Genomic DNA, 12033 nt, shown 5'->3' with positions numbered 1-12033 from the left:
AAAAAAAAAAAAAAAAAAAGACTTAAATTTCTGATCACCTTCCCTTTGAATTCATATGGTAGAGAAAAATTGTTTACCCAAAATATGTTTACTACAATAATGGCCAAAGAATGGCTAAAGTTTAGCTGGGTATAATGGCACATGCCTGTAATCTCAGCACTTTGGGAGGCTAGAGGACTGCAAGTTTGAGCCCAGGCTGGGCAATTTAGTGAGACATTATCTCAAAATAAAAAGCAGTAAAGGTGTAGAGCTCAGCATGAAAGCTCCAATGTCAATCCTCAGTATCAACCAACCAACCAACTAAAAAAAAGGAAAGCTGGATACTTCAAATGGTTAAAGTTATATACTTTAAGGGAAGTAGGCTGAATATTTCCATCTTCAGTTCATGTTAATAGGAATCTATATGCATACTTTAATTATTGGTCTTTCTATTGCTCAGAAATTAATCTATGAAGAAACTGACTTACCAAGATTCTTCTATATTGATGACTCATGTACAGAGTTAATTTTGTAGATTAAGTTCAGTTTTCAAACTGTTACAAGCATGGAATGCCTATAGTGTTGAAATAAATTTCAGTTTTGAATTTTTAAAAACAGTAACAGTTACAAATATATATACCTGTTCTTCTATTTTATCTTGCCTGTCAAGAGCAGCTTCAACAGCATCAAAGAACTCTTCTTCATTAATCAGACTGTTTGGGCCTTCCTATTCAAACACAAGAAAAAAAAAAGCAGCTGATTTAAGGAAATAGAAAACACAGGCAACTGTAGAATTAATTCTAAGGAAAAGTTGAAAATTGGCCCAATAAACATTTACTGAACACATATACTTGGTAATACTATCACAAAGATGAGTAATACATATTGGCCAATACTGTAATTTCAGGGCAATAGTCCAGAGTAGGGGTTAATGAACTATATGGTCAGTGAATAATATCTAGTTTGCTGCTTATTTTTGTGAGGCTTTGTGAACTGAGACTTTCAATTTGAAAAGATTGAGAAAAAGAAGTAACATTTCATGACAAGCAGTAATTACTTGAAATTAAAATTTTGGTGCCCAACATGAAGCTTTAATGGAATACAATCATACTCATTCATTTTTGTTTATGCTAGCTCTTCTGCTGCAGTGGAAGAGCTGAGTACTTGCAACAGAGATGACAGACACATAAATTGTAGAAAGCAAGTGCAAAGATGCAAAAGACCTATTGCCAGTGAAAAGTATAGATAGGAATTCAAGGACGACCTTCCTAAGCAAGGGCAACTGCTTCAAGGAAAAGGAAAAGTTGAGCTGTCACCTGAAAGCTGGTTACATGGAAGCACAGTGGTCCTCAATCACTGGGGGCAACTTAGTACAATGCAAATTCCCAGGTCACCATATCCAAAAATTACTTTCCAGTAGGTCTTAAGTGGAGCCTAGAAGTCTATGTGTCTCTTAAGTGATTCTGATGCAAATGGAACTTCAGCTATATCAGAATATAAAAGTATTAAGAAAAGCAGTAACATAGACACAGGTAGATTCCAGCTGTGATGAACAAGTTAAGATGACCATTAAGTGGAACAGCAACTTCATATTACAGTAAAAGTAGAGCATGAATACACAAGGCTTGAATTTGGGGTTACCCAAAATTAAAAATGTAACTCCCCAATGGGGTGGGGGAGGCAGACAGAGAAAGAGAAAGATAAGAACAACTGCTGGAATCTTCTCAGTTACATTGAGAACCCCATTAAAAATGTGTTATGCACATGTACCAGCTCTATACGAGGAATGCAAACATTACTGCAAACACGTATGCAAAAAGTGATTGAGAGATGGGGCAATGAAAAATAGAATTAAGATGTGTTATATATATGTACCAACTTCTCACAAGGAATGTCAACATTATATACTACACATACGTACTAATAAACTGAAATTTAAAAAAACAGCAACAATCACCCTATCCCAACTATAATCTGGGACTGTACTGGAAAAGAAGGAACTAGGGTGTAACGTTCTTGTTATTTCGCACAGGCTATGAACAATCTTGACTGAATACAGTCTCTCTTTTAAACCACCCCTATCTCCAACTTTGTACTCAAATATAACACAAAACTGAACAATATAAAGAACAGTATACATACAGTATAAAGAACAGTATACATCTCAGTTAATTATCATCAAGTGAATACAATCATTTATAGTAATATACTGGTTCACAAAATGCTTCTGTTTGCAAACAATTTGGTTCACAAACAAGTGTTGGCAAAATTTGGCTTCTGTTCACCAACTCTGCATGAGGTGACAAACATGATCACAGCCATCTTCCCCATACAAACACAAATGAAGCCATCTTCTCCAAAATTGTAAAACAAACTAAGTTCATAAACTGAAGCACCACTCTAATGACAGCCTGGACATGAGGGTCTTGAAAAGAACACACACTCTAGAGCCCTTTTTCCTGCAGGATTCCCTTTAAAAAGTCTAAACATTTCAAAGACACTCAACTGACAGTGGTATAACTGATCTCTGTTGATTATAGAAAACACAAACACCCAAAATCTACTCCAAATGCCAAACATGTGTTCTAATGAGTTTTAAAACTACTGACTATAACCACATATAAATTTTAAAAATAGTAATATTTATTTACTCTACAGTACCTTAATGCATTTGGATTCCTAGTCCTTATGCAGTCATATCAAAATCTTAGGAATCTATATACTTGGGACAGATTAGTATTTTGTACTATGGGGAAAGAGAAATTCACCAAATGAAACAGTTTTCTCTGTAAGAGAAAATCTGAGAGAGAAAAACTAAAGCAAGTAGAATAAAATTACCTTTATTAAGAAGGGTTTAAAGCTGGGCATGATGGAACATGCTCGTGACCCCTGCTACTGTGGAGGTTGAAGGAGGACTGCAAATACCAGGCCAGCCCGGGCAATTTAGCAAGAGCCTGAAAATGTTGTAAGTCAAAGTGCATTTAATGCACTTAACCTAGAAATCATCATAGCTTATACATAACTGCATCAGATGCTTACTCTCATGGTCCTTTGGCAGGCTGGGAGCTGTGATTTGCTGAGGGTGCCTAGCACTGAGATGGTCCTACTCTGGGTAGCACAGGAAAAGATCAAAATTTAAAATAGCACTGTGCATATGTGCACGGGCATGTGGTGGTGTGTATCAAACCCAGGGCCTCGTGCATATTAGGTGAGTGCTCCACTATCAGTAGAGCCAGTAGTAGGGCTTTTGCATCACCACAAAATCTAAAACTCTTAAGTTAAACCATTATCAGTTGGGGATTGTACTTGTTCTCTCCACACATTCTTTAGTATTTCATTTTCTTTTTGGTACTGGAAATTGAACTCAGGACCTTGTGTTTGCCAGGTAGGGGCTGTGCCACTGAGCTATCTTTCCAGCCCCTCTCCATACATTCTTACCCGTGCCCAAGGTTTTAGTCATCATTCCATAGCCAGGCCGTCTCTCTTCACTAACAGAGCTTTACAGTTAATACTAAATGAAGACTTTCCCAGGTGGAAGTCTCAACTCAGCTGAAAGGGGACTAAAGCCTGGCCTTTCACTTCCATAGCAATGTGCAGAAATCAGTGCCTAACCTTGGATTCTCCCTTCCTCACATTCCATCACCATATTTTTCAATTTATTTTCCAAGTATCTGCCTTGTTGGTGTTTCTCTATTCCTCCTGCTTCTACTGTAATTTAGGCTATCTTTAATTCTCATGTGTAGTTGTGGAAAAAGTCTCCAAGTCTTTAGTTATAACTATCACCTTCAGTCCACTTTTCCCACTGCTGGAAGCAAGAATGATTTTCTAAATTGTCAATCTGAAAGCTTACTTTCTTGCTTTAACCCATTCCTTCAGGATTTGAACTGATTCTTGAAGAGCTTTCAGCCAGTCTCCTGCCACTCCTCAATTTATAGAAGATACATCCTCCACAGAAGTACCTTCAGTTCCCAAGGCAAAATGCTCAGCTCTCTAAATGTTTTCCTTTTTGCAGCCCCAAAGCCAGTGGTGGTGAACCTATGGCACACACGTTTTTGTGTTTTTCTTTTAAGACAAAAGATATTAATGTATGAGTTGTTTTTCTAAAACAAAACAAAACAAAACACCTCAGTATTCAGGTTTAATTGCAGTGCTCACACTCTGAGATAAGTAAGGTAAGGGGGCTTTGGGCTGCAGTTCGGGTACATCATCTCTGAAAGGTTCACTCTACGCAAACACTCTTCAGTGGCTATTCACTGGTTGGTTAAGGGCTACTTACTTTATTCATTCTTAAGGTTTCAGTTAAAATGTATTCCCTCTGGGAAGTCATCTTCAACAAAACAAAACATACAAAACAAAGCAAAAGAAAAGACACATACACATATATACAGCCAACAGCAGCTCTTTTCCCACTTTCAGAGTAAAAAAAAGGGGAAAAATTTTTGTTCTGTTTCCTTTTTTGAAATGGCTCTTGCTATCTAGTCAAGGCTGACCTTGAGCTCATTATGTAGCCCAACTACTAGGACTGCAGGAACATGTGACTACATGTTTTCTTAAAAAGGAGCTTAAAAAGAAGCTAAATGCACCTATTTTATTAGTCTGCTTCAACCTTGATACTTCCTGCCATCTCATTTTTAAAATGCTCTTTTCAGAAATAACCACAATGTTGTATGACACTTAGCAATATTTCTTACACCTTTTTTTCCCTTCAAGGAATATGGAACAACAGCTTGTAAAATTTTAATATTTAACAGCTTGCATGTGTGCATGTGTGCGAACAAGGAGATTTTATTAACTACTTAGCAAAAAAAGGGGAGGCCAGAGATAGAGCTCAGCGGCACAATGCCTGCCTGGCAAGCGCAAGGTCCCGAGTTCAATTCTTGGTATCAAAAATAAAAATAAAAAAGGGGCAAGAGGTTGGTTTCAGATATTTTCAAACATAAAGACAATTATAGACTAAATCTTCTATCTAAAAAGTACTCAGCTTTTCCCTCCAAAGTTTACTTTTATTTCTTACAAAATGAGTATGTGAACAACATCAAAAAACAATCCCCTCTGGGCAAGGCCCTGGGTTCATCTGAAGCATCCACGGGGAGAAAGATCATCCTCAAGGGGAAGATGAAGACCCGTCCTGTAAGGCAGCCTGGACAAAACTTAGGCAATTAAAAAGATCTACTTCAGAAAAAGCCTGATATTACACATACAGTTAAAGTAATACTGAGGAACAAATTGAGTATGTGTTCTGAATACATACTTAGAATAGTTAAAGGTTGCAAAAGTATTATTTAAAAATTAATCACTTTCATAATAGATACAGCCTATATGTTTTTCTTACTAAAACCCAAATATAAATTCATACTTCATAATCTGGTCCTCCAAAGTGGGATTTTTTCTTAAGCTCTGTCATTGCATTTTTGTATGCTTCCTCTGTTCTTCTCCTCTTCTCAACTTCCTATAAAAAAACCGAAAAAGTTACCATTTGAAATGGACATTTTAATTACTACAAAGTAGACTTCCTTTGCATTTTGGTGAAATTTTGTAATTTGTTCAAAGTAATTCCACTCCTGTGAAAAATAAGAATATTATTCTGCCCAGTAAATACTCCTCTGGGCTATATATTACATTAAGCTACCATTTAAGTCACCATTAAGATCGCCTTATAGCTATATTTAAGTGGTTAGGAAACTACCAAGTGTCTAAGGTATACTTAAAAAAAGAAATCAGCACCAGATAAATGCCCATTGGAGAGTCCTGTATTCTTTTCCTGAGTAAAAGCTGTCCTTATTTGGTATGAAGAAAATAACAGCAACTACTAGATGAGAAGAGGAAGTCAGTTAACACGTGGGATCAATGAATGCTAAAAAGAAATTCTACAAAGACAAGCTTTCTTACTGCCAAACAGGACTATGGCGGAGCTGTAAAGACTTTGGATTTAACCATTCTCACCCTCTCCCTGTATAGACAGGGCCTACAGCACTGGAAGGCCAACACTTTAAATAACAAAAGCTTGCCCAACCTCAAATTTAGTGAAATAAGTGTTCTGGCTCAAATCTGATACAATACTGAAATCCAGCAAGCTCATAAAAATCCTATCGACTTTCTTCCCTCATTTGAATGACTTAATGGTGAAATTAAAGTTCACATGGAACTCACACAAAGCTAACTACTTCTAAATACTGCATCTGGATTAATGCTAGTACAGATCAGTAATTCGTTCATGGCTCAAATGTTTAATTAATGATTTTTGTACACTCAAAGGCCACCAGAACTACATAGTGAGCTCAAGGCCACCTTCAACTATGCAAGAAGAATCTGTCTCAAAAAACAAAACAAAAAACAAAAACCACCACAAAAACAAAACAAGAAAGACAACAAAAACTCCAAAGCAACAACAAAAAAACCCAGAAAGCTAAAATTAAAACATACACACACACACATACACACACACACACACACACACACACACACACACCACTCAATATTAAGTGCTATTAAGAATGAACAGTGCCTGCAGGGCATGGTGGCAAAAGCCCATAATCCCAGCACTGGTGAGGCTGAGGTAGGAGGATCACAAATTCGCCAACTAGGCTACACAGTGAGTTCAAGGCCAATATGAACCATATAGTGAGACCCTGTTTCAAAAAACAAAACAAAACAACAAAAACAAAAGAGTAATTGGAATTTTTATCTCACGGTGGTGGAAACATAAAGTAATAGAACTATTTTGGAAAACTGTCAGTAGGCACTAATGCTAAGAATATACACCACAACCCAGGAATTCCACTGTCAGGCATATTCCTAAGAGAAATGAGTGCAAGAAAGATATGTGCAAGAATGTTCAGAGTAGCTTTACTAAAAAATAGCCAAAAAACAACCTAACTGTGCATTGACAGGAAAATGGATAAACAACCTGAAGTCACACACTGAAAATTCACCCCACAATGGAATATCACATAGCAATAAACCAAATATAACATAACAATATATAGGAATCTCATAGTCAATGCTGAGGAAAAAAGTCAGGCACCAGTGTACAGCATATAATTTCATTTGTATCATGGCTGAGAACAGGAAAAAACTAATCTATGATGATATAAATTAGAATATGGTCACCTTTTGAGTGATGGTATGGTAGAGATTAGGAAAGGGCATGAAGGAATACTCTAGGGTGCTAGAAAATGTATATACCTTAAGCTGAGTGTGAGTACAAGGGTATACAGGTGTGTTTCACATAAAAACCAAACAGTATACTTTAATGTGATGTACTTCACCATATATATGGTATACCTTAATTTACAAAAGGAACAAACAAAAATGTACAACATAGTAACACTAAACTGACCCAGGGAAAGTAAAAAGCATGTGAAATCACACATCTGTGACTCTATTAAAGTAGGCAAACTTATCTTCAATGAACAGATTTTCTGTTGTTAACACTTAACTAAAATTGTTTAAACTTTTGATCTTCTTAGATATGACTGGTTAACCATTAAGTATACTTCTATAATATACTTCTATGATATTTATGTATTTATATTAGTACATGTTTGCAGTGCATAATTTTTACATTCCTTATGTGCAGTTGGTATATACACATAACACCTCTTAATTCTGTCTTTCATCCCCTTTCTCTCCCCTTCCCCCATCTCTTGATCTCCTTCCCATTAGAGAAAGATCTATCTCCCTACTTCCTATTATCTTTTTTGTTGCTCTTTATTTATAACTTGGATTTCTCATATAAGAGGAATCATGCAATATTTAAGCTTGTGTGTCTGATTCATTTCACCTTCACATTATGGTCTCAAGTGAATCCATTTCCCTATAAATGACTCAAGTTTATCCTTCTTTATGGCAGAGGAGAACTCCATTGTGTATAAACAACACTACACTTTCTTTATCCACTTGCCTACTGATGGACAGAGATTTTTATTATAGGCAACCAGAAAAATTATGAACAATATTCATTTTCAATCAACTGAAATAATATACTGTTATTAAAAATCTACATAAAATCATAATATAAATGATTAAATACTATTACAGAACTGTTGTCATCACTGGTTTAACTGTTCCCCTTACATTTTATTCCCTGAGGGACTACTTCCCATTTACTGCTGTTTCCCCGTCCCTAGCTCTTCAATGAAACAGAATCAGTGAAACTACACTATCTTCATTGTAGTTTCTTTCCCAATTCTATGCATTTCTCCAAAGACATATTCAAGAATTTTCTAGTTTCCTTTACTGATTGTGTATATAGTGCGTATGTATACTTTGAAGACTACAAAGTCCTTGAATAGTTATCAACAAATACACACACTATGTATATGTGGATATATACATATAGGTGTACATGCGTACTGTGTATACACACGTCCATGCATACACACAACCACACTTACATTCCATGTAAAATGTAACTGGGATCCCGTTATTTCAACCTTGAGAAAAAATTATAGTGCAAAAGGTAAATATGATTTGACATTGTATAGACTTCTAAGAGGACCATAAAATACAGTAGTTTCCAGATTTCAATTAATAACTGCCATCTTTTCTGGCTGTTTTTTGGTTAAAAATGCTACATGAAAAAGAAACAAAAATATTTTTTCATAAATTCTTCAGTTTGCTCTACTTATTGCTACCTAAGAAAGAAAACGAATAAAAATTAACAAAGAAGGTAATAAAAAGAAATCTACCTTTTTTTTCAACACAGCAAATAAGAAACCTGAATGCTGAATAGATGGAGATGTGTTACATAATTTAAAGTTATAAAAAATTGTTTAATGAGCATTTTTGAGGCATTGTGATTAAATGTATGACTAAAGAATCTGACCCTTTAATGATGGGTAAATAGAGGAAATCTTAGGAGAAAGTTATCAAAACAGGCTAGTCAGGATGGGCGAACCACACTCTTGAACCAGCCCTCTAATGTATGTTAAGAAATAGCCCAGTTTTTCAACGTATTTGATGTGTGCACAGGGATGCTTTTAATAATTAAATGTGAGCCCCACTGAGTACAGAGTTGAAATGTTTAAAAATATACTCATTTGGCTCCAGAATGATAATGAAATGTTTACACAGTAGTTTCCCTTATCTGCAGTTTCCCTGTAACATGCTGTCCATGGTCAACAGGAAGGGTGAGGACAGCAGAGAATGATTCTGAGAGAATACAATATATTGTTACAGTTGTTCAATTTTAATATTGCTTACTGTTGTCAATCTCTTACTGAACCTAATTTATAAATTAAACTATCACAGGTAAAATGTGGAGGATATAGAGAGCTCATCCTATACATCCTAGTAAGCATTCACTCCGGGTCTTGGAAGATATATATACTTCACAGAGAAGGGGTTCATACTCCTATTCAATAGGGCTTACTCTCCTGTGCACTTGAAAATTCTGAACAATTCTTTTCTTCTAAAATGTAAGAACCTTCTTAAATACATAGTGCTGTTCAAATCCTCTGGCCATTCTATCAGGTGATACTGTTTTCCTTTAGTGTCTTGTTCAAATTGAATGATCTCCAAACATTGGAAGCAACGAAACTTTCTAATGAATAAGGTTCTGACTGATGTCTAGCCTGGTGTACAACACAGCTGATATAATGAGTAGAGAAAAACTCCTTTAACTCTGTTACTGAACACTTTGGACAAGTTTCTGGGTTCAATTTCTTTTTCTACGAAATAATGGCTTTGGACTGAAACTAGATTTTCTAAGGTATATTTTCACTTCTGACATTTTACTAAAGTGGAACTACAAATAGAAGTTTTCCTACTAAGAAAATCTAGTGAGTCATATATCATGCAAAAGTAGTCAGCCATACTTCACACTAAAACTAAAGGTTCATACTGTAACACTATTATCAGAGCTGCTGATTAAACAAAGGTGGGAAAGCAGAACAAAGGGCAAATATACAAACAATAAAACGTATGTTAAATGATATCACATTGAGCATGGGAAAAAACACATGGCTGTGAATGCAGTAAGTAAATGTTTAACTTTATCAACTTAAAATGAGCTCTTATAACTTAAATAGTCTCATACATCACACACTAAACGTGAGCAATATTAAATAGTTCATCACTTCTATTCCAGAGCACTACTAATACCATAAAAATGTTAATAGTAAAATCACTCACAAAAGCATACTGTAGAGTAACTAAGTAACTTTGGAAAATGTATTTAAGATTTCCAAAGTGTCAGAATTAGTACCATCTGGTACTTCTACCAAACCAATGACTCTTCCCTACAACTTAGATTAGTTTAAATGTTAGATTAAATTAAATATAAAATTTAAATCTGATTATTTTTAAAAGGAAAGAAAACCAACTAGTCTTACCTTGTCCAGTCTCTTTTGCCAGCTGTCCTCACGCTTCACCATTAAGTCAATACAATGAGAAAGTGTGGCAAGGATCCCGGCAGTAGTTGCCTTGAAAGTTATTGCTTCTCCTTTAAAGTCTATACCATTGATTCCTTTTGGTGTTACATGTGGAAATACTGAAAAAAAAAGTTTTTCATGGGAAAGCTTTCACATGAAGAAATAATTCATCATAATTTAAGCTTAGAGAAATGTTATCATTTTCCTCCTGCAGACTAATATTTAAAGTGTCTCCTCCTCACTCTATGAGCAGGGCTTGGTGCCTTCAACTCCCTTTTTCCAGACTCTGCTTCCTGAAACCTATTTGCTGTGCTGCACCCAGTGAATCAAGTGGTAGGAGGCAACCCTTTAACAATACCACTCTGACAGCTTGAGAGAGACCTAATAATGGCAAGAACCACCTTACCTTTTAAGAAACTGAGAATTTAAAAATATCCAAAGATAAACTGTAGACTTTTACAAGGAAATATAAAATGTAAAAGTAAATATTCCGATTTCAGTACAGGACCAATACATATATTAAATAGCTTTTATAATTACATTTTACAATTCTGATTCATAGTTAGCCTTTGAATTAAAATAAGACTATTCAAATAAGAATATTCTACAGCTAATAAAAATTATCCTGGCAGAGCCCTTATATAAATGAAATGATACTTTTGACTTGAAACTCACATAGAGATAGGACAGTAAAGGTGTAATCTGTACAAACAAAGTGATAAACCATACTTTATCAAAATTTAAACTTTTTACTCTTGAAGCCACTGTTAAGAAAATGAAGAGTAAGTCATAGACTGGAAGAAAAATCTTTGCATCACACATATTAATCAAGACCTTGTATCCAGAAGACCCCAAGTGGGCTGGGGGTGTAGCTCAGAGGTAGGTTGTGTGCCTAGTAAGCATGAGGCCCTGGGTTCAGTCCCCAGCACCAAAAACAAAACAGCAACAGAAGGTACCATGTAACCTCAAAATGGAACAGTAAGTTGAGTAAATAACCAGTAAAAAAACTGAGCAGCTAGACATAGTGACACATGCCAGTAATCCCTGGGCTCAGCAGAAGGGTTGTCACATGTTCAAAGCCAGCCTGGGCTACACAGTGAGTTAAAGGCCAGCCTGGACTAAGTGAAACCCTGTCAAGAAATGAAGGAAGGGAGAGAGAAAGGGAGGGAAGGAGGAAGGTGAATACATTTCACCAAAAAAAGATATAAAAATCCACAATAAGCAGGGTACATGCATTAATATATCTATAATTTAAAAAGACTGACCATGCCAACTGTTGGTAAGGATGTGGAAAACCGAAATTCTCATTTATGACAATAAAAAGTGGCAGTTTAAGTTAGACACACATCTACCATATGATTCCGCCATTCCACGTCTTGGTATTTATCCAAACGAAATAATATGCCTGCCCATACGAAGGCCACGGGAATGTCCTGAGCAACTTTATCTGTAACAGTTAAAACTGTGAACAACCCAGGTCCCCTGGGAAAAAAAAAAAAAAATGGATGCCAAATTGTGGTTTACCTATACAGTGGAACACTACTCAGCAATGAGAAGAAATCAATTACTGATACAAACAACAATGATGCATCACAAACTGGAAAGCACAGGCAAAAAAGAACAGAGGAGTCCAATTATATTAAATTCTAGAAAATACAAACTTATCTACAGTGACAGAACA

At 35.7% G+C, this 12033-nt stretch overlaps 1 protein-coding gene across 2 annotated transcripts in view; it reads right to left on the bottom strand.

Annotated features, from left to right (window-relative positions):
• The window catches only part of Col4a3bp (collagen, type IV, alpha 3 (Goodpasture antigen) binding protein), a gene marked incomplete in the record, with an annotated part of 127382 nt that overhangs the window by 29754 nt on the left and 85595 nt on the right, over positions 1-12033 (bottom strand). For both annotated transcript variants that reach the window (XM_013514795.1, XM_013514796.1), the window contains 3 exon segments: positions 620-706; positions 5336-5428; positions 10314-10471. In XM_013514795.1, coding sequence (XP_013370249.1) covers positions 620-706; positions 5336-5428; positions 10314-10471 — 338 coding nt within the window.

This window comes from Chinchilla lanigera, unplaced genomic scaffold (genome assembly GCF_000276665.1).
Source record: "Chinchilla lanigera isolate Chin_1 unplaced genomic scaffold, ChiLan1.0 scaffold00024, whole genome shotgun sequence".
Classification (NCBI taxonomy): domain Eukaryota; kingdom Metazoa; phylum Chordata; class Mammalia; order Rodentia; family Chinchillidae; genus Chinchilla; species Chinchilla lanigera.
The sequence above is the reverse complement of the archived record's forward strand: the minus strand, read 5'-3'. Positions and strand labels throughout refer to the sequence as shown.